Source organism: Mustela lutreola, chromosome 10, assembly GCF_030435805.1.
Source record: "Mustela lutreola isolate mMusLut2 chromosome 10, mMusLut2.pri, whole genome shotgun sequence".
Lineage (NCBI taxonomy): Eukaryota > Metazoa > Chordata > Mammalia > Carnivora > Mustelidae > Mustela > Mustela lutreola.
In genome coordinates, this window is record NC_081299.1 from 614,538 (window position 1) to 636,128 (window position 21,591).

Consider the following 21,591-nt stretch of genomic DNA (forward strand, 5'->3'; position numbering starts at 1 on the left):
CGGGGTCCGCACTGCCTGCCTCTCCCGTCGCTCTTCTACTGCTCTGACTGTCATTCTGAGGGAATAACTTGGACGCCTACGACCTGTGGCTTTAATGTCGCGGACCAACCACGCTCTTTTTCCTTTTAAGGAAGACCTAGAAGTGTGCCCCTACCTGGACAGTCACCCTTCGAGAAGTCACCTTCTAGGACGGCGAGAAGAGCTGGAGAAAACACCTGCTCCTTCCTGGTTTCTCTTACTTTTTTTTTTTTTTTTCCATCTGAAAATGATGTTGTTTCAACTGGGAGTTGTTCTAACCACATCGCCGACCGGTTCCCTGACTTCTGGTGGTGACGAGTCATGGACGCACCCGCCCACCTCTTTGGTAACCCGTCTGTGGCTTTTCTTCTTCCCTTTGTTTATGCTGTAACAGCTACTGTTCTTCCCCCAGGAAGTTCCCGGGGTTTGCCGGATCCAGCGCCGGCTGGGCCCTCATCTTCACGGTCTCCCGGCTCAGAAGCACCGGTGGGTCCTTCCAGGGAGGGAAGCTGGCGTGCAGGGTGCGTCCTCTTTGCAGGGGTTTTTACTTGCAGGGTGCCTCTTCGGCTATGTGACAAATGTCTTTGTGTGTGACATCCAGTAGTCAAGATCTATTTGAAGGCGCGCACACAGGCGGGCGGGGAGAGGGAGAGAGAATCCCAAGCTAGCTTCCCGCCCAGCACGGAGCCGGGCTTGATCTCACGCCCCTGAGATTGTGACCTGAGCGGAAATCGAGAGCCTGACACTTCCCCGACTGAGCCCCCTGGGTGCCCCCAGTCAGGAGCACTTTTGTTGTTCGATTCCCTGTTCCTCGGTGCCCTCAGGTTCCCTCTGCTCCTCTTGGGAACGGACGAGCAGCGCCAACATTCCCAGTGTCTTGGTCCTGCCTCGTCATTGTAAATGTGCTTCTCTGAGGTGAACAGGGCCATCTCTCTATCATCATCTTCTGTGAACTTCTTTTCTGTTTCTGGAAAATTGTGACCATTATTGTTCCATTTTTTTCTTGCTCCAACTTCTGCTTTTCTTTTCTTTCTTTTTTTTTTTTTTTTAAGATTTTATTTATTTGACACAGAGAGAGAGCCCGAGTAGGGGGAGCAGCAGAGGGAGAGGGAGAAGCAGGCTCCCCACTGAGCAGGGAGCGTGACGTGGGGCCGTTCCCAGGGCTCTGGGATCATGACCTGAGCCGGAGACAGATGCTCAACCGACTGAGCCACCCGGGTGCTCCTCAGGTTCCAAACCCTCTTGAATCCAAGCTGGAAGAGTGCCGCGTTTTACTGCAGCAGTCTGTGGGGACTGTAGCTTCACAGAGTGGCCATAGGTGAGCACTGCTGGTCCCTGATGAAGGTGGCCTTTGTCTCCGATTCTGGGAAAGTGCCAGAAGTCCTGGAAGTTCTGAATGCCAATGAGAAGGATGAAAGTCACCTTCCAGGGGACCAAAAACAGCCCCATGCTGATAGTCAAACTGTTACACTGGCCCCATTGCAAAATTAGTGCGTGGCCACCGAAGCCAGGATCGTTCTGGTTGAATAGATCCCCACTGTCAGGGGCAAATTCCCCGCTGTCTTGGCTGCTGCTGTCTCCAGAAGGAGAGCTATGTTCTTAGGGCCTGGTGCTGACGGTGGCCGTGGCTGGACTGGGCGGTGGGGGTGGGCAGCATGGGTGTGCGGACACGCTCTCCTTTCTGGTTGCCGCATTCTGTTAAACTGTGAAGCCCCTTAAAATTTCCCACGACTGTTTGGACCAAATCCCATTGTGGACAGGTCCTGTCACTTCAGCATCATTCCCAGTGGTTATTCCACCAGTGTTTGCTGTCCTGAAGCTTCTCTTTGGTCAATCCATGTTTGAGCCAATGCACTCGGGTCAGTTTGGGTGCTTATTGGTACTGGAGTAACCACACCCATTGTGGCAGGTTCGAGGCCCACTGCTGCCAAGACTGACCACCTCGACCCCATATCCTAACCCCTCAATTTATTTTTCTATCTCGGAGGGTGGCCTTCTGTATGAGGGTTTCGTTGATTCAGAGTACAGCTCAGAGGGGAGCAGCAGGCTCACTTGTGCTCTCCCTGGTTCAGGAACACACGGTCACCACATTTCCTGTAACGTCTCTCTGACCCTGCAATGCTCCCACTTGCTCAGAAACGATTCAATTTAACTCAATTCTAACACTATTTATGTGGAGATAGCATCGGATCTTACCGGCTCATGGGTCAGTCCCACAAGACTCCCCCCCAACAAGGAAATATTTCATTTACTAGATTACTAACTTATGATCAGAGGCTGTAGCTCAGGAACAGCCCCATGGACAAGCTGCCTGCGGTCGGGGTGGGGAAGGGTGCGGAGCTCCAATACCCGTCCAGGCACACCACGTGTCCACCACCCCACGCTCCAGACCCCGTCCTTTGGGCTTTGTTTGGAGACTTCATAACAGGGGCACGATTGATTAGGTTGTTGGCCACTGGAGAATGGGTTCAGCCCCTCGCCCCTCTCCCATTCCTGGGGGAGGTCAGGGTGAGGCGAGTTCCAAGCCTCCACTCACATGGATGGTCTCCCCTCACCCACCCCTATAAGCATGAACATTTTTTTAAAAAGATTTTATTTGACAGACAGAGATCACAAACAGGCAGAGAGCAGGCAGAGACAGAGAAGAGGGAGCAGGCTCCCCGCTGAGCAGAGAGCCCGATGTGGGGGCTCGATCCCAGGACCCTGAGATCATGACCTGAGCTGAAGGCAGAGGCTTTATTTAACCCACTGAGCCACCCAGGCGCCCCATGAACATTTTAAAAAGGGAAGCCTCACTGAAGTGGACTGCTAATGCTAGGAGGGGAGGCCGGAAGGAGCTGTACCCCCTCGACCTCAAATACAGGAATGCGAGTCTTCCCGAGGAAGAACCATCAACAAGAACCACCAATCACAGGCCCCACCAGGAGGTGCGCATTGCATCTCCTACAAGAAATCCACTGCCCTGCAGCTCAAGCAGTGAGAACCCATCGTCGCCCTGACCTCCTGTTTCTCTCCAATGCGCTTTCATTCACTCAGTGAAGCCTCTGCCTTTGGCTTGGGTCGGGTCGTGGTCCCAGGGTCCTGGGATGGAGCCCCCATCAGGCCCCCTGCTTGGTGGGGTCTGCTTCTCCCTCTGCCACTTCCCCTGCTTGTGCTTTGACAAGTAAAAAAAAATCTTAAACACGAAACCAAAACCAACTCCCAACCTCTTCCTGCTCCCTAAACTAACGTGAGCCTCCCCTTTGTTCTCTGGACTTGCGTGCCATTTTGCCGTAGCTCTCTGGTCCCGAATCTTAATTCCCTGTGATTCCCAAATAAACCATTTTTTGTGGGTAAAATAAGTTTTGTTTTTAAAGTTAACAAAGACTTTCCAAAAATCACCTTATTAACAAACTCAGATGCTGCTGAAAGAGACTTTTTATGTGTATCAAAACACACTTTTATGACTCTTCTCACTTGGGAAATTCCGAGGTTTTAGGAGCCAGGGATGGCTTAGGAACAGGGACGGAAACCAAGTGTATAGGTTTCTCGGTGCGGGTCACACACCCGTCGAGGCCAGCGGATCAACAGAGGGACGGACGGCAGCTGCCAGGTCTCCCAGGAAGGCACAAGGTGAGAACCACGTTACAGGTGAGTGCCAAGAAGTCCAGTGACCACCTGAGAGGCGAGCACCCACCAGGAGCAGAGCCAGGGGCCTGGGAGACAGTCGGGGTCCTGATTGCGGTCATGAAGGCGCGACCAGAGCCTCGGGGGCGAGACCTCGTGCGAAGACCAGCGAGGACCCGGCGCAGGCCCGCCGCCGCCACCCTGCGGGGCACCGAGGAGGAGGTTAGGGGAGGTCGGCGGAGAAGGCGCCGGCCTCAGTCCGGAGCGCCTCGGACTGCGCGGCAGCGTCGCGGGAGGCTGGACGCACAGCGCCGGCCGCAGACCTCCCCAGGAGGAAGGGTCCCCAAGCCGCAGGGCCGGTCCGAGCCGCGCTCCGAAGGGACCCTCTGCACGGAGCCCGGCGCCTGAGCGAAGGGAGCGGGAAGCGCGACGGGGGCGGCGCAGACGCCGGGAAGACTTGGGGCGCGGAGCGGGGGAGAGATGCGCGGCGGGCCGGGGGCGGGGAGATCGGGGGGCTCCGGGGGCGGGAGTCCGGGGGCTCCGGGGGCGGGGAGACCGGGGGGCTCCGGGGGCGGGAGTCCGGGGGCTCCGGGGCGGGGAGATCGGGGGGCTCCGGGGGCGGGAGTCCGGGGGCTCCGGGGGCGGGGAGACCGGGGGGCTCCGGGGGCGGGAAGAACGGGGGGCTCCGGGGGCGGGAAGAACGGGGGGCTCCGGGGGCGGGAAGAACGGGGGGCTCCGGGGGCGGGAAGAACGGGGGGCTCCGGGGGCGGGAAGAACGGGGGGCTCCGGGGGCGGGAAGAACGGGGGGCTCCGGGGGCGGGAGTCCGGGGGCGGGGAGACCGGGGGGCTCGGGCCGGCGGACTCCAGGCGCCCCGGGGGAGGACGGCCGCGGCTCCGCGGGAGTCAGAGCCACCGGCCCGCGTCCCTGGATTTCAGACAAACGCAGACCGAGGAGTCCGCGGCCAGGACGACTCCACGCGCCCCCGTCTCCACGGCAACGGGCGGCGTCCCCGCGCGGAGGGCCTCAGAGCCGCGCCTCGTCTCGCCGACGCGGGTGACGCACTTCCGGCGGGAGTCCCGCCTCCTCCCGCCAGGGGGCGTGGCCGCGAGCTCCGCGCCCGGCCGCGCGGGCCTCGGTCCCGGCGGCGTGGCCCCCCTGGCCGGGTCCGCACGAGCCCGGTCCTCGGTGGCCTCCCGGGTGCCAGCGTCTCGGCGCCCAACCGGACAAGCAGCCCGGCTGCTTCCCGTGCAGGCGCCGCGGCGCGGGGACAGGTCCACGAGGCCGCCGCCGCCTCTGACGCCGTGTAGCACACGCTGACGAGGTGAACGCGCCTTCCGTCGGCGTCGGGCGCAGAGGCGAGCCCGGGCCCTTCCCCGGAGCAGGGCAGGAGGCCCCCGTCACTCTCGGGACGCGCGCCGGGATTCCTTCCCTCGGGTCCCGCCTCCTGCGGTCGCGTGCGTCACCGCCGCCGCGGAGCCTCCTGGGAGTTGTGGTTCAGACTCCCCCCCCCCGCCTCCGGCGCCAGTGGGCTGCAGACTACAACTCCCGGCAGGCCCCGCGGCGGCCCCAGGAGCCCCGGGCTCGGGGTCCTCGGCAGCCTCAGCCGGTGGTCGCGGCGCGGCAGGGCGGCCCGGCTGGCGGGGTCGAGCAGTGGCGGGGCCGCGGGCGGGCTGTCCCACACCCCGAGGCCGCTCGGCAGGCCACTGGCAGATAGACTCGGCGCTTTCCGGCCCCTGGCGCCCCCAGGCCGAGCGGGCGGGACGCAAACTTACGGGCAAGTGGAGGGGTCGACGGGGGCACTAGGGTCTGGCCACGACCGGGGCCCGGGGCGGCTGCCCGAGGAAGGGGGATGGGACCTCAGGAGGCGGGGCGGCCCCGGGCTGGTGGGGCGGGGTCACGCTTGGGGGTGCGCGTCCGCCCTGCCCAGTCCGGCCCGGCCCGGCCCGCCCCCGCTGTCCCCGCGGAGCCTCGGCCGGGACGCAGCGCCGGGCCCTGACGTCTGCAGCGCCCAGGCCACCGGCCCTCCGGCTCCGCTCCCGGCGGCAGGTCGTGTTCGGGCGCTGCGGCTCCTGCGCGCGCCAGACGGACTGCTGCAGCGGGAGCGAGGCCGCCAGAGCCCAGGGAGCCCCGCGAGGCGGGAGGCAGGCCCCCGGGGCAGCGCGGGGCCTCGCGGCGCTGGCTCGGAAATGGGCATGTAGACAGCGGGCAGCCCAGGGGCAGAGCGGCCGGCCCCGCCCGCCCGCCGCGGTCCCGTCGGCGGTGCTAACTGTGCGTCTTGGCATCTCCCAGGCGCCACAGGGCTGGATGGCTCTGGGCTTGGACGCTCGGCGAGGCTAGAGGCCAGTCCCCCGGTCTCCAGGCGCCAGGGCTGCAGCCGCCGGCTCAAGGCGGGCAGGGGGGGCGACTGGACGACCAGACAGGTGAGCTCTTGACAAGCTTGTGCTGTGACGGTTTGGATCTGCTGTTTCATCCTGTGGTTTCTGTTGGAGGCCGTGTCAGAGGAGTTTGGGTTGTTTCTGAGCGTGTGCGTCTGTGTGCGGGGGGCTGATCACGCGGCTTGCCAGTCCTCTGCGTTCAGAACCCATTGAAGAAACAAGGCGGGGTGCCGGACAGGCTTTTTCTGGTGGGCACCTGCCGGGCAGGGGCTGAGGCAGGCCAAATGGGAGCCTTGGCAGATGCAGCCCTTCCTGGCAGGTCCCCTCCTGGCCTGTTGCTCCAGATGCAACAAGTGTCTGAAGGCCTGGTCCCCGCGCCGAGTGGTCCGTGCAGTGGTTGGGGCGGGACGTCCCCGTCTGCAGGGCTTCCATCTCGGCTGAGATTCAGGTGATGAAGCCCTGCCCTTCCTTCGGGTTTTCCACCAGCAGGTGTCTTCTTGCTGGGCCAAGTTGGGGTTCCTGGGTGCTCTGTCTCAGGGCTTCCTCCCAGTCACTAATGGGTCAGACTCCCCAGCACCCAGAATGTCCACCTTTGTCTTAGCCAGACCTGCTGCATGACAGGAGCCCGTGATGCACCAAGGTTTGCCGGTTGACTGTGCCCCACATGGTGTCGCTCAGACAGCATCGCCGGGCACAGCTGGAGGCGCAGGGAGAGGAGTGGCGGCCGCCTGTCGCACGTCATGTCAGCGTCATGTAACTGTGTTCTTCTGAATAAAGGCAACTTGCCAACCTCTTAGCTAAATGGGATTGGATCTTTATGGCTTTTAAAAGTTTTTCCAATAAAATATTCACAAATAGGGAAAACTTCTTGTTTCTATGCTGTCCTAACGTATGTTTTGGAAGTCGTTCTGCCCTCCCAAGCTGGCTGCTCCTTGAGACGAGAGAGACTAGTGCCCAACAAAACAGACCCAGACGCCTGCCTGTTTGCTTGAGGTGGTTAGACGCTAAACATGTAAAACTGCCTTTTAAAAACCGTTTTCTCCAGACTTGCTTGTTGGCTGCCTGTGTGGTTTGCTGTGTTCCGTGTCGGCATGGCTGCTAGTTTCCAACAGGAAATCTCGGTGGCTCTCCAATTTGAGACCCAAGAAGTAGCCGCCGAGTGTCCGGGGTGCTGACTTGAGGCTGGTCTGTGTTCTAAGGTGAGTTCACTCTTGCTGCGTGTGCATCTGTCCTTCCAGCCCTGTGCTTTGACCGGCTCAGAGTCTTTCTCTTTTTTTAGAGAGAGAGAGAGTGTGCCCGTGCCTCCTTGCATGTCCGTGAGGGGAGGGTCCAAGGGAGGAGGAGAGAGAATCTTCAGCAGACCCCGCTGAGCGTGGAGCCCGAGGGGCCTGATCTCACGACCCCGATGTTGTGACCTGAGCCGAAATCAAGAGTCAGATGCTTAACCGACTGAGGCAACCAGACGCCTCTGCTGCAGAGTCATTTTATTTTTTAAAAAAGATTTTATTTATTTATTTGAGAGAGAGGGAGGGAGAGAGAGCATGAGAGGGGAGAAGGTCCGAGGAAGCAGCAGACTCCCCGTGGAGCTGGGAGCCCGATGTGGGACTCGATCCTGCGACTCTAGGACCATGATCTGAGCCGAAGGCAGTCGCCCAACCAACTGAGCCACCCAGGCGCCCCCGCAGAGTTATTTTAAACAAATGTCTTGACAGCCTCTGCTGGGGTTTGGGTGCCAGGCAGGGTATGGCCTGGAAGCTCCGAGGAAAATGTCAGAATACAGCTTTTCCGGCAAAGGAAGAAGCAGAAAGCAGTCTCCCGGTGATTGTTCCCGCTGAAGTGGGTGCCCCCTCCCTCTGTAGGGAGGTCATTTCTCTGGGTTTGGTCACTGCCTCCCGACTCCTGAGCCTGGGCCATTCCCCACTTGCATGCCACCCCTCCCCACACACCCTGGTGGGATCTGCTGAAGAAGAGTAGTGAGCCCTGATCCCAGGAGGGCTGGGCACTGCTGTCTCGTGGAGCGTGCTCAGCGCTGGGCCCCAGAGACAGCGGCGACAACAGTGACAGAGACCAGGCAGACGGGCAGAGAGAAGGGATGACGAGGCTTGGAGAGCTCCCCAGCCCCCATGCTAGAATGCCGTGCCTGGATGCTTCCGGGGCCCTGCAGGAAGGGGCAGCGGGGGCGGGGGCGGGGGCTGCTGTTGGAGGCTCTGCTCAGGCCCGAGTCGAGGTGGCACCGTGCCGGATGGAGACGCTGAAGCAGACGCCAAGATCTGCGCGGGGCAGGGCAGGGGAGGAGACCAGGAGGCTCCTAGCGTAGCTTGCTGTCCTTCTCGGGTGCCCCTGTGTCCTGCTGGAAATGCTCTTGTAGCGTGTGGCCCACAGATCCCTAACGCCAGTGGGTGGGCAGGCTGAGCGGCCGGCCCTGGATCGGCCCAGGACACTGAGTCCTTTATTTCCATGTGGTGCCGATTTCTGGGCTCTGCAGGCGGGAGGGGCCTGCAGTGGGGCTGTCCGCTCACGCACGCTTGGGCTCGTGGTTGCCTGGGGCGAGGCACACTCCGGCTGAGTGTAGCTTAGAGGGGTGTGTGGGAAGGGCAAGGAGTAGCGGTTCTGGTGGCTTCCCAGCGAGCAGGTTCCCAGCAGAGGGAGGCAGGGGTGGGGACACGCAGGCCGCCAGCTCGGGCTGTGCTGCTCTGCCCAGCTTGCGTATCTGTAGCAGCTGCCGTGGGGACTGGGCCGGCGGGGGTCCACAGTGTCCCTCCCCTGTCTGGAGCTTGTTGGTGCCCGGGGTCCCAGGCTTTCTCGGGGGTGTTCTTGCGGTAGCAGGCCTGGGCTGGGCGCTGCTCTGTAGAAGAAATAAGAAGCTCTTGGCCCAGGTGCCCCATGTTGGCAGGGGCCAGAGCCCGGCAGGGAAGACAGCCGGGGAGTGAAGGACGGGGGGCCGAGTGGCCCACGAGGTGAGGAGATTCTTCGTGGAAAGCCTCCGAGATTAGTCCATGGGTTGGGAAGGTTTATCGTTCCAAATCACCCACCTGCTTCTGCGGAAGCCCCTGGAGGTCCTGCATGGGCAGGGTGGAGAAGCCGCCGCCCCAACGAGCGCGTGCGGGAGGGAGCCGAATTCGCAGAAGGCGGAGCTGGATCCTACCCACGCGAGTCTGGGCCGCAGACTGAGTCTGGCCCAGCCCTGCGCACCCTGTGCTGGACACGGGTCTCGGAGTGGAGCTGGGCAGAGGGTGGGTGTCAGATGGGCCTTGGGGCTCAGCTCCTACCTCTGGCAAAGCCTGGCCGCCACCCCTCCTCTCTGCCCGCCAGTGGCCTCCGGTGGGTGGCAGTGTTTCCTGGGGGGGCCAGGCCTGGGATGCCTCGGGTCGGCCTTGGGGGTGGGGCAGGATGCAGGATCCTGGGGAGGGGCCCGGGTAGAGGGGTGATCCATGGTTTCCCTCCTGTGTTGTTGGCCAGTGTCCTGTGGCTGAGGGGGGGCCCCGGGCCCTAGTGGGAGCTGGCAGTGACCCGGCTGGTCCTCAGCCACACCCAGCCTGCCTCGGTCTGCCCCCAGCCTCTTGGGCGCATGGTGAGGAGCGGTCATTTCCAGGTGCACCCTGGCTGGCTGGTTTTCTAGCCTTAGCGTCCTGCTGGCAGCATGACAGACCCCCTCCAGAAGTGGGGTGCTGACTGCCTCTGACAGTCTGGGAGTCCCGCACCTCTCCAAGTCCTGCTGAGTTTTGCTCTTAACTGTCCTTCAAATCTAGCTGTGTCATTAATTACAAAAAAAATTTATTAAGAAACATATAATACCAGGTTCCAGGGGCGCCTGGGTGGCTCAGTGGGTGAAGCCTCTGCCTTCGGCTCAGGTCATGATCTCAGGGTCCTGGGATCGAGCCCCGCATTGGGCTTCCTGCTCAGCAGGGCTCCCGCCTGCCTTTCTGCCTACTTGTGATGTGTCTGTCAAATAAATAAGTAAATCTTTAAAAAATAATAATACCAGGTTCTAGTTCATGAGCAGTCGGCCTGTACTGAGCCACTGGACCCGGAGGTGGGACGGTCCCGTGTCGCAGAGCCCCGTGCTGGCCTGCGCGCTGCCTCCTGCTTTAGGAGCCTCTTGCAATGGGTTCCAGTGGCGCCGCATGGCTGCTGTCCTTCAGCTTCCGCGGAGCCCTGCCTTCCGGCGCTGGGCTGCGGCTCGTACAGGTGGGCTTAGGCTCCCTTGGGGGTAAATCCCATCTCACGACCCAGTTCACCCTTGAGGAGACAGGACGGTGTTGCTGTGAACACAGGTGCCCCTTCTTCTGGTACAGTCTGGAGTGGGTAGGCCGCAGTCCCACAGGAAGGGCCTAGAAGCTCGAGTGACCTCAAGGCACTGTCCCCCAACCTGGGTAGCATCCCCCTTGTGAGTAGTGGCCTGGTGACCAGAACCGAGTCTGGCAGGGGGCACCTGTGCCAGGGCTGTGCCCCTTTACCTCAGGGTGCTGCTCCGTATGCGTCTGCGTTCCCTGCATGCCGTGGAGACAGGCCCCTGTGGGCAGAGGCGGCTTCTCGGGGCTGCGGCCTTTGTAGTCTCTTGGTGGTGTCTTGGTGGACGCTGGTTCCTGACTTGGGCACAGACTGACTCACTGGCCGCACGAAGAGTCTGTTTTCTTCTGGAAGCGTCTTCCCTCCATGCTGATCTCTGCGGTGCGAATCCACCGGTTTCAGAACAGTAGGTCCTGGTAGCCCACTGGGTGCCAACCACCCAGAACTGGGTCTGCCGGCACAGGTGGACCCTCTGTGGTCATTTCCAGGTCTTGTTCCTTGGGGGCCGCCGTCCTCTTACCAGGACTGCCCCCCCGCTTCTGCCTGGGATCACCTGGAGGTAGGGTCTCATGGCAGCTGGAGGGGCCTCTCCAGAGGTGCCACTTGTGCTTCCCAGACTAGTGTGCCCCGCTGCTGGCCGTGGGCCAGGTGAGCCTCCTTTGGCCTGTAGCGCAGGCACTTACCACGCTTCCTTCAGCCGCAGGGCATTGGCACAGGCTGTCCTCCCCCTCCCTGCCTAGCTCTCCCGGACTTGTCCCCACCTGCCTCCGCGGCAGCCCTCCCAGAGCCGGTGAGAGCCTGTGTAGCCTTCTTGATGTGGCCTGAGGGTGCCGTCTGCCTGCAGGTCCCGGAGCGGCTCCACCCACCATGGACCCAGACCCCCAGGCAGGCGTACAGGTGGGCATGCGTGTGGTGCGCGGCGCAGACTGGAAGTGGGGCCAGCAGGATGGCGGTGAGGGCGGCGTGGGCACAGTGGTGGAGCTTGGCCGCCATGGCAGCCCCTCGACCCCTGACCGCACGGTAGTCGTGCAGTGGGACCACGGCACCCGCACCAACTACCGCGCAGGCTACCAGGGCGCGCACGACTTGCTGCTCTACGACAACGCGCAGATCGGTGCGTGCGTGAGTCCACGGCAGCGCCTGGGGCGTGGGGGAGGGGCGGGCTCCGGTGCGCCCTGACCCTGCCCCGTCCCCAGGCGTCCGCCACCCCAACATCATCTGCGACTGCTGTAAGAAGCACGGGCTGCGGGGCATGCGCTGGAAGTGCCGCGTCTGCTTCGACTACGACCTGTGCACGCAGTGCTACATGCACGACAGGCACGACCTGGCCCACGCCTTCGAGCGCTACGAGACGGCCCACTCCCGCCCGTGAGTTCCCAGCCAGCGGCCCCCCAGGCCCGGAGCCGGCCTCGGCTCCGGCCACGCGCTCCCCAGGCTGCAGCTTGAGCCCTTCCTGAGCTGTTTCCTGGAAGAGTGACCGAGGTCATGGTCCCTCCAGAGGCATGGTCACTGACACCAGCCCCCATGTCCCATGGAAGGTAGCCCTGTCCACTGGAGCGGGCCTGCAGAGGTTGGTGCTGTGGGGGGGGGGGGTTGTCTGTCCTGGCACCAGCCAGGCCGGCTCCCTCGGGCAGCTGGGCCGGGGCACTGTGATGACCAGTGTGGCCAGCATCCCTGGTGGGAGCCCCAGTGGCCCGTGCTGGGAACTAACCCAGAGACACAGCTGGGGACACCCTGCTGGCCGGCCTAGGGGCCTCTGTCACTGGAGGGGGCGTGCGGAGGGAACGAAGCTGGGAGGATCTCCTGGGCTGGGGCAGCCACGCAGAGGCCCCACCCACAAGAGGCTGCTGTCCCATCTCCTGGACCGGTCCCCGCGCCTGGGGGAGGGGTGTGTGTGCGACCCCAGCTGCCTGCTGGCCAGAGCAGGAAGGGGGACCAGCTGTCTGGGCTAGCCCGTGGTCCTCACTCTTCCGTTTCTCTGTGCTGAGCCCTCCTGGGGCCAGGCTGCGCCCTGAGCTCTGGGGCCACCCTAACAACTCAGCAGCTCAGTAGGGGCAGCAGGTGTGGAGGGAGGCGGCGCACGTGGAGGCCACGCTGGGAGGGGGCCCAGAGTGGAGGGCACTGACCAGCGGGGCCAGCCCTCCTCCCCGAGAGCCGGGTGGGGCCGTGTTGAACCCTCACCCTGCCTCCTGGCCTAGGACCCACTCGCTCTCTTGCAGGGTCACCCTGAGTCCCCGCCAGGGCCTCCCAAGGATCCCGTTGAGGGGCATCTTCCAAGGCGCGAAGGTGGTACGGGGCCCGGACTGGGAGTGGGGCTCGCAGGACGGTGAGTGAGGGTCTAGGTTGCCGCCGGCTGTGTGTGAGCCTTGTGGCACAGGCTTAGCCTGCCATGGGGCCTTTGTCCCCCCAGGAGGGGCAGGGAAGCCAGGCCGAGTGGTGGACATCCGTGGCTGGGATGTGGAGACAGGCCGGAGCGTGGCCAGTGTGACGTGGGCCGATGGCACCACCAATGTGTACCGTGTGGGCCACAAGGGCAAGGTGGACCTCAAGTGTGTGGGCGAGGCGGCTGGCGGCTTCTACTACAAGGAGCATCTCCCAAGGCTCGGTAGGGTTTGGCCCCAGGGACACCACACCTGCCTGCCCAGCTGCCCTCCTGCCCTGGCTGGGTCCCGGGGCAGCGCTGGGCCGGGGCTGGGGGCTGAAGTTGCGCAGTGGAGGGACGCCGCTGGCGGGGGTGATGCCGCTGAAGGGGGGCCTGTCGCCCGCCCCCAGGCAAGCCGGCGGAGCTGCGGCGCAGGGTGAGTGCCGACGGCCAGCCTTTCCAGCACGGGGACAAGGTTAAGTGTCTGCTGGACACAGACATCCTGAGGGAGATGCAGGAAGGCCACGGCGGGTGGAACCCCCGGATGGCGGAGGTGAGCCGCCCCGCCTGCTGAGCCCCTCCCCCCCCCCCATCCTCTGGACCCCCAGCCCTCCCGCTCCACCCAGCCACAGCCTCCGTGACCCGCCACAGTTTATCGGACAGACGGGCACTGTGCACCGCATCACGGACCGTGGGGATGTGCGCGTGCAGTTCGGCCGCGAGACGCGCTGGACCTTCCACCCTGGGGCTCTCACCAAGGTGCATGGGGGGCTGGGCTGAGCCCCATCTGTTCACTTCTGCACCCCTCTGTGCACCTCGTCGGCTCTGGGAATGCCTTTCTCCAGTTCCTAGGGAACGGGGAGGGCTTTGTGGGGTCCAGAGGGGCTGAGTTCCGCAGGGAGGGGACCCCGGCGTGAAGGGGCAGAGGCAGGTGAGGTGCTGGGCACTGGTGGAGGCTGGGGGCCGGCACCCCGGGCACCAGCTTTCCTCCTTCTGGGCCAAGAAGCCACTGCAGCATTACTGGTGGGAAGTCACCTTCTAACAGGTTTTTCAGTGGCGTGGCATGGGGATCACCTGGGGCAGTGGAAAGGCCCTTTAGGAAGAGGGTGGACACAGCCCAGGGGGGTGGGGACAGCAGTGGGCACAGTGTTATGCGAATCGGGGCCCTGGGTGGAGGCGTGTACCCCTAGCGCTGGGCTCTGGACTGGAGTTCTGGCCCCTAGAAGGTGGGGGGGGGTTTGGGATGGGTGCCATGAGACCCCCGGTTTGCAGTGTAAGTCTAATGTAGGGGAGGGCACAGGTGTGGGGGAAGTGGCCAGGAAAGGTTTGGAGATGGGGGAGTGGCTCCTGACCCCCACTCCCATGGTCGTCTGGCCCTGCCCCCTGGTTGTCCCAGGGTCCCACCCCCACCCCCTGTGCCAGTCTGGACTGGGCCACACCATCTGCTTCTCCGTCTGAGTGGAGGGACAGGTCCACCTTGGCTTTCACCCCAGACTGACCTGGTCACGTGCTACTCTCCTCCACCTCTGAGGCAGGGGCTGGGGTCAAGTTCAGGTCTGCCTGTTCAGTGGAGGTGCCTCCGGCTCCATGGCCCAGGGCAGCCACACCTGCCTGGGGGTGCCCCTCACGGGCCTCTCTCTCTCCCTCAGCACAACGCCTTCTGGGTGGGCGATGCGGTGCGGGTCATTGATGACCTTGACACCGTGAAGCGGCTGCAGGCCGGCCACGGCGAGTGGACAGATGACATGGCTCCTGTGAGTGCCCCAGCGCCCAGCCCCGCCTCCCCTCCGGCCCTGCCGGGAGACCCGCCGGTGACCTTCCTCTCTCCCCACTCAGGCCCTGGGCCGCGTCGGGAAGGTGGTGAAGGTTTTCAGGGACGGGAACCTGCGCGTGGTGGTTGGCGGTCAGCCGTGGACCTTCAGCCCCTCTTGCCTGGTGGCCTACCGGCCCGAGGAGGACGCCAACCTGGATGTGGCCGAGCGTGCCAGGGAGAACAAAAGTGCGCGAGCTGGGCTGGGGCGGCCGGCAGGAGGCGGGGCCGCCCTGGGCAGTCCCTTACCTGGAGCCCTGCCCCACCTAGGCTCCCTGAGCGTCGCCCTGGACAAGCTGCGAGCCCAGAAGAGTGATCCTGAGCACCCGGGGAGACTGGTGGTGGAGGTGGCCCTGGGCAGTATGGCCGGGGCCCTGGACCTGCTGAGGCGGCGCCCTGAGCAGGCAAGCTCCCGACGCCCCCCCGCCCCCCTGCGGCCAGGCCCGGGGTTAGACCAGGGACTGACCCGGGGGCTCTCCCGGCAGGTGGACACCAAGAACCAGGGAAGGACGGCCCTGCAGGTGGCCGCCTACCTGGGCCAGGTGGAGCTGGTGCGGCTGCTGCTGCAGGCCCGGGCGGCCGCGGACCTGCCAGACGACGAGGGTAACACGGCGCTGCACTACGCCGCCCTGGGGTGAGGCCCGGGCCAGGGGGTGGCGGGGCGGGGGGTGGGGTGCAGCCCGTAGGCCAGTGGGCATCGCGGCTCTGCTGCTCCCTCTCCTGTCAGGAACCAGCCCGAGGCTGCCCGCCTGCTCCTGAGCTCCGGCTGCGGGGCCAATGCCCTGAATGGCACCCGGAGCACAGCCCTCCACGTGGCCGTGCAGAGGGGCTTCCTGGAGGTTGTGCGGGTCCTCTGTGAGCGCGGCTGTGACGTCAACCTGCCCGTAAGTGCTGGGTCTGCTGGCCCCGGGCTCAAGGACGCAATGGCGTTGGCCTTCCTGCCGAGTGACCCCTGGCCCCCCGCCGGCAGGATGCCCACGCCAACACGCCTCTGCACTGTGCCATCTCGGCGGGTGCTGGCGCCAGCGGCATCGTGGAGGTCCTCACCGAGGTGCCGGGCATCGACGTCACCGCCACGAACAGCCAGGGCTTCACCCTGCTGCACCATGCGTCCCTCAAGGGCCACACGCTGTGAGTTGGGGGGGAGGGGCGCACCCAGTGGACCAGACTCTCGTGGTGCTGCTGGACCACTGCGGGCACAGTCCGGACCCCAGGCACATCTCCCCGCTCCCCCAGCGCTGTCCGGAGGCTTCTCGCTCGCGCACGCCAGCTGGTGGATGCCCAGAAGGACGACGGCTTCACGGCCTTGCACTTGGCCACCCTTAACAACCACCGGGAGGTGGCCCAGATTCTCATCCGCGAGGTGTGGACACGGGGCCCTGGACCAGCCCAGGGCCTTGGCGGGGGGTGGGGGGGGTGGGTGAGGGGGTGGGTGGGGGGTGGGGGGGGTGTCAGGACCCAGCGGGGGTTCCTGGGCTGAGCCGGTGCCCACGCCCTCTGCCCCTTCCTCAGGGCCGCTGTGACGTGAACGTCCGCAACCGGAAGCTCCAGTCCCCGCTGCACCTGGCCGTGCAGCAGGCCCACGCGGGGCTGGTGCCGCTGCTGGTGGACGCGGGCTGCAGCGTCAATGCCGAGGACGAGGAGGGGGACACGGCCTTGCACGTGGCGCTGCAGCGTCATCAGCTGCTGCCTCTGGTGGCCGATGGGGCTGGGGGGGACCCAGGGCCCTTACAGCTGCTGTCCAGGGTGAGGAAGTGTGGATCTGGGTGCTGCAGAAGTGGGCCGGACTGCCCAGCTGCAGGCAACCAGCGGGCGGGTGGGACTGTCCACTTCCGCTGTGGGCGTCTGCCCAGGAAGCCAGGCCCTCGTGGGGGTGGGTTGGGCTGGGGCGCTGGGGTTTGCCAGAAGCGTTTTCTGCAACCAGCCATGGCAGGGTGGCCTGACCAGCCTGGGAAAGGGGAGGTGGTGTGGGGTGGGGGGTGGGGGGTGGGGGGTGGGGGCCCCTTTCCTGTCTGCCTCCTTCCTGTTCCCGCGGCCTCAGATGGCGAAGGGGTGCCCAAGGCTCTGACCCGAGGCCCAGGCAGCCAGGGGCTGGCAGGGCGTCCCCGACGGCCACTGGGCCGGCCCTGGGGCCTGCTCCGGCGCGCCCGCCCTCACCGGCCTCTGTCTGCCGCCCAGCTACAGGCCTCGGGCCTCCCGGGCAGCGAGGAGCTGACGGCGGGCGCGGCGATCGCCTGCTTCCTGGCGCTGGAGGGCGCCGACCTGAGCTACGCCAACCACCGCGGCCGGAGCCCGCTGGACCTGGCCGCCGAGGGCCGCGTGCTCAAGGCCCTGCAGGGCTGCGCGCAGCGCTTCCGGTGAGCCCGGCGGGGCCGGCGGCGGGCCCGGGCGCCCTCCCCCCACCGGGGCCGCTTTCAAGCCCCCTCCTCCCACCGCAGGGAGCGGCACGCGGGCGGCAGCGGGGGCGCGGCCGCGGGCCCGAGGCTGGTGCTGGGCCCCCCCAACACCGTGACGAACCTGCACGTGGCCGCGCCGTCGGAGCCCGAGGCCGCCGAGTGCCTGGTGTGCTCGGAGCTGGCGCTGCTGGTGCTGTTCTCGCCGTGCCAGCACCGCACGGTGTGCGAGGGTGAGTGCGGGGGCTGCGGGGGGGCGGGGGGGGTGCCCGAGCCCACGCGCACCCGCCCGACCGACCCCCCGCCCCGCAGAGTGCGCGCGCAGGATGAAGAAGTGCATCAGGTGCCAGGTGGCCATCGGCAAGAAGCTGCGCCCAGGTGCGTGCCCGCCCCCGCCCCGCCCCGCCCCGCCCCGCCCCGCCCCCGCCCCGCCCCCGCCCCGCCGGCTCGCGGCCCCGCCTCCCCTCACCCCTGCACCATCCCCCGGTGCCGGCCCGCAGACGGCACGGAGGTGGCCAGCGCGACCCCGGCGCCCGGCCCGCCGCGGCAGCTGGTGGAGGAGCTGCAGAGCCGCTACCGGCAGATGGAGGAGCGCATCACCTGCCCCATCTGCATCGACAGCCACATCCGCCTCGTGTTCCAGTGCGGCCACGGCGCGTGCGCACCCTGCGGCGCCGCGCTCAGCGCCTGCCCCATCTGCCGCCAGCCCATCCGCGACCGCATCCAGATCTTCGTGTAGCCCCCCCGCCCCGCGCCCCGGCCGCGCCCGCCGCCTTCCGGAGCCACGTCCCCCCGTCGCCTTCGCAAGCCCCCGCGCCGTGTTTTATAAAAAGATTCTCGGACTTTTCCGCTTGGTGCCTGCCTGGGGCGGACTCGGGGCGGGGGGCGGGGTGTTGTCCGCCCCGGGGTCCCGCCCCGCCCCGTCGCTGCCCCCGCCCCGGGCTGGCCTGCGCGGCGCCCCCCTCCGCCCTGCGCTCCGGGCTCTGCGCCTTGGCCCGTGCCCCGCGCGTCCTGCCCTTTCTAGCGCTGACGCTTCCAGAGCCCCGCGCAGACCCCGTCCCGGGAGCCCGAGTCCTGTCCCCGGGCCGAGACGCAGGCCGCCTCCCAGGCTCCCGGCCCGGGGCCGCGGAAGGATGGAGCCTGGGGACGTGGTGTCCGCCATGAGTCCCGGTGTCCGCCCCGCTTGTGGGCTTCCCCCGACCCGCTGCTGCGTCGCCCGCACTGCCCCTTTCTCTTCCCCGGCGGGCTGTGAGGTGGTCTCTGACCCCGTTCTCTCCCGGCCAGTGGGGTCCCTGCTAAGCAGGGAGTTGGGGAAGGGGTTTCGGGCGGCGGGGGGTGGGGGGCACCGGTAGGGTCTTACCAACCCTTGAGCGTGGTAGGCCAGAATAGGGCCTGGGGGGAGGCAGACCCAGGGCAGAAGGGAGCCGTTTGTTGGGGCAAATATTCCGCCATGAAGAGCGGGGGGGTGCAGCTCTCCACTGGGCTCGGCAGCCGGACAGGGCGCTTTCCAAGAACCACCCGAAATGCTCCCCCAGAGCCTCCCAGCTGTCCACCAGCAACTTGGCACTGACCCTGCTGGCCTGGTGTGCCGCTGTCACTCTGGGCAGAAGGCCTGGATGGAGAACACGGAGTGCCAAACCCCCCGGCCTGGTGCGCCTCTTCCTCTGCTCCCTCCCCACACCAGTCCCTGTCTGCTCTGGCCCTCTCAGGCCTCCCACCCAGTTCCCCCGGCCCCAAGGAGCCCCCGCCAACAATCCCACCTGGCTCAGCTGCTCCAGCCCGCAGGCTGCCCCGTCGAGGCTTCCAGCCTCAGGATGCTGATCCCCTGGCCCCCCAACCCAGGCCCATTCCAGACCTTGGCCCCAGCCGGGGCTTCCCTGCTCCCACAAAGCCCGCACCTCCGTAGGGTCTGCTGCCTTCAGCTCCCCCAGCCTGGGCCTCTGCGGTGCTGTCCCCATGACCCTGCTTCTTGCCGGCCCCCAGCGCCCAGTACTCACACTCCTCATCCCCCACCCCGCCAGGACCTGGGTCAGGCAGCCGCTGGGGCAGGGGACAGGTCCTGAGTGGGTGAGAACAGAGCCTGCTCGCTGGTCAGGGAGCTGGAGGAGCTCCACCCGGTGGAAGAGCAGGACTCGGGACCCCAACTGCCTACCCTTCCGCCGGAGCCTCTGGCGTCTGTCCCTTCTCTCGCTGCCCGCCCTCCTCGCCCCCACCCCCCACGTGACCCCGCCCAGCAGGCCCTGCCCAGGCTGCTGCCACCGACCCACAGGCCCCGGGTCTGCACCCCAGGCTGGCGGCAGGACTGTCCTGACAGCGGGGACGGCCAGCCAGCTGGTTCTCTTCAGGGGCACGCACCTCCCCCAGCACCCATCCCTGTAACCCGAGCCGCTCGCAGCGCCTCCCCGTGCAGCCCCACTGGGCCCGAGGCCCCGACAGTGAATCCGCAGGCGCCATGGGCCTCGGGGCCTGCATGTCCTCAGCGGCGTCGGGGGCCCAAGTCCAGGCCCGCCGGCTGGAAGCTGTGCTGGGCGCCCTGTGCCTGCTGCCCGCGCTCCTGCTGCTGGCCCGGCTCGGGGCCCCTGCCGCCCGGTTGGGGGCCAGCGGGGCACAGGTGAGAGCGGGTGTGGCCGGACGGAGGGGTGGGTGGCAGAGGGTCTGAGAGCCTGCGTGTCCCCCGGGGTGGGGGCGGGGGGAGGAAGCCAGCATTGGGCCTCCAGCTCCTCCCAGTCCGACCTGGGCTGTGGTTAGTAACCTTCTTTTCCTGGCTGTGAAAGCAGCACGCTGGCTGGGCTGGAAAACCCGAACTCGCAGGAAGACCAAAGGAGGGAATTTCAAGGCCCCCTGAAGCACGCACCCGCCTGCTTTCTTTAGTTCTTTCTCCAAGCTTTTCCAGACGTGCGCTCGCTTTCCTTGAAGGGGGCCGTCGCTGCACCCGATCAGGCGCGTGTCTTCGCCACTCCAGGACCTGGTCCTCCGCCCCTCCAGGTGCCCCGCAGACGCCGCTACACGCTGACCCCAGCCAGGCTGCGCTGGGACCACTTCAACCTCACCTACAGGTGTGACGGTGGCCCAGGACGGTGGGCGCAGGGGAGCTGCCCTAGCCCTGCCACCACCCTTAACCTTAACCCCCATCCCAGGATCCTTTCCTTCCCGCGGAACCTGCTGAGCCCCAGCGAAACCCGGCGCGGCCTGGCTACCGCCTTCCGCATGTGGAGTGACGTGTCCCCCTTCAGCTTCCGAGAGGTGGCCCCTGAGCAGCCCAGCGACCTCCGCATAGGTGCGCGCCGTGCCCCCGCCCCCACCTGGCCCTGTGGCCCCCTCTCAGCCCTGTGCTCCCCCAGGCTTCTACCCGGTCAACCACACGGACTGCCTGGTGTCCGCACTGCACCACTGCTTCGACGGCCCGACGGGCGAGCTGGCGCACGCCTTCTTCCCTCCGCACGGCGGCATCCACTTTGACGACAGCGAGTACTGGGTCCTGGGCCCCACGCGCTACAGCTGGAAGAAAGGTGGTGGCCTGGAGTCCTGCGGGGACCTCTGCACCAGGGCGGGCACAGCGGGAGGGCTTCGGGGGTGGAGGCTGCGATTTGGGGTCAAGGAGGGGGCAGGGGGAGGCTGGGAGGAGGCCGTGGGCCTGGGTTCCAGGAGCCCTGAGCTCCCCCCACCCCCGCCCTGCTGCGGGAAGACGGAGCTGGAGCTGCATTCCTGGGGACCGAGCTCACTGCCTCTGGAACATTCTTATCTTCCCATGGCTGTGCTGAGGGAGGCTCCACGGGCCGCAGCCCCGGCAGGCCATGGTCGGCAGAGTGGGGAGGGCTGGGCCGGGGCTCGAGGGGCTGACCCGCGGGCCCCGCAGGCGTCTGGCTCACCGACCTGGTGCACGTGGCGGCCCACGAGATCGGCCACGCGCTGGGCCTGATGCACTCGCAGCACGGCCGGGCACTCATGCACCTGAATGCCACTCTGCGCGGCTGGAAGACGCTGTCGCAGGACGAGCTGTGGGGGCTGCACCGGCTGTACGGTAAGTGCTGTGGGGGCCGGGCGGGCAGGCGGGCGGGAGGGAGGCCTAAGGCCAGGTCAACCTCCTGCAGGCTGCCTGGACCGGCTCTTTGTGTGCACATCCTGGGCCCGGAGGGGCTTCTGCGACACCCGCCGCAGGCTCATGAAGAGGCTCTGCCCCAGCAGCTGTGACTTCTGCTACGGTGAGGCCGCGGCCCCGCTGCTGGCCGGCTCTGGCCGGAGGTGGGGCGGGGGGAGGGTGCCGCTGTGGCCCTCCATGAGCCTGGCCCCTCCCGCCGCTCTGCAGAGTTTCCCTTCCCCACCGTGGCTGCCACCGCGCCGCCGCCCAGAACCAAGACCAGGCTGGTGCCCGAGGGCCGGAACGTGACCTTCCGCTGTGGCCAGAAGATCCTGCACAAGAAAGGCAAAGTGTAGTGAGTGGCCCGGCCCTGTGCCCTCCCCACCGAGGGTGGGCGGCGGGGACCCAGGACCCCGCCCAGCCCGTGCCCTGCCCCCCGCAGCTGGTACAAGGACCAGGAGCCCCTGGAGTTCTCCTACCCCGGCTACCTGGCACTGGGCGAGGCGCACCTGAGCATCATCGCCAACGCCATCAACGAGGGGACCTACACGTGTGTGGTGCGCCGGCGGCAGCGCGTGCTCAGCACCTACTCCTGGCGGGTCCGAGTGCGCGGCTGAGCTGCCCGCAGGGCCGAGGCCGAGGCCGAGGCCGAGGCCGA

General features: G+C 66.0%; 2 protein-coding genes across 13 annotated transcripts; both read left to right on the forward strand.

Annotated features, from left to right (window-relative positions):
- The first annotated feature begins 4,753 nt into the window (after positions 1-4,753).
- MIB2 (MIB E3 ubiquitin protein ligase 2) lies at positions 4,754-18,222 on the forward strand. 12 transcript variants are annotated; one of them, XM_059135093.1, is made up of 21 exons: positions 4,754-4,946; positions 5,915-6,045; positions 7,046-7,199; positions 7,280-8,957; positions 11,135-11,187; positions 11,487-11,658; positions 12,510-12,616; positions 12,701-12,895; positions 13,063-13,205; positions 13,304-13,411; positions 14,302-14,406; positions 14,489-14,651; positions 14,733-15,096; positions 15,190-15,346; positions 15,433-15,593; positions 15,699-15,825; positions 15,975-16,208; positions 16,641-16,819; positions 16,901-17,088; positions 17,168-17,233; positions 17,477-18,222. In XM_059135093.1, exons 4-21 carry the CDS (start codon positions 8,884-8,886, stop codon positions 18,205-18,207), a joined length of 3,327 nt encoding a protein of 1,108 aa, XP_058991076.1. In that variant the 5' UTR covers positions 4,754-4,946; positions 5,915-6,045; positions 7,046-7,199; positions 7,280-8,883; the 3' UTR covers positions 18,208-18,222. The 12 variants fall into 12 exon arrangements, with proteins under 12 accessions (XP_058991076.1, XP_058991070.1, XP_058991071.1 ...); XM_059135087.1 differs by lacking the exon at positions 7,280-8,957 and adding an exon at positions 10,779-10,938 and having other exon boundaries at positions 4,755-4,946; positions 11,135-11,404; XM_059135088.1 differs by lacking the exon at positions 7,280-8,957 and adding an exon at positions 10,779-10,938 and having other exon boundaries at positions 4,755-4,946; positions 11,135-11,404; positions 13,316-13,411.
- A 547-nt stretch (positions 18,223-18,769) lies between these two features.
- MMP23B (matrix metallopeptidase 23B) lies at positions 18,770-21,578 on the forward strand. Its single transcript, XM_059135102.1, has 8 exons — positions 18,770-19,466; positions 19,772-19,911; positions 19,993-20,132; positions 20,197-20,364; positions 20,712-20,876; positions 20,947-21,057; positions 21,162-21,288; positions 21,376-21,578. The coding sequence occupies exons 1-8, from the start codon at positions 19,308-19,310 to the stop codon at positions 21,548-21,550; spliced, it is 1,185 nt and encodes a 394-aa protein (XP_058991085.1). The 5' UTR covers positions 18,770-19,307; the 3' UTR covers positions 21,551-21,578.
- The last annotated feature ends 13 nt before the right edge of the window (positions 21,579-21,591 follow it).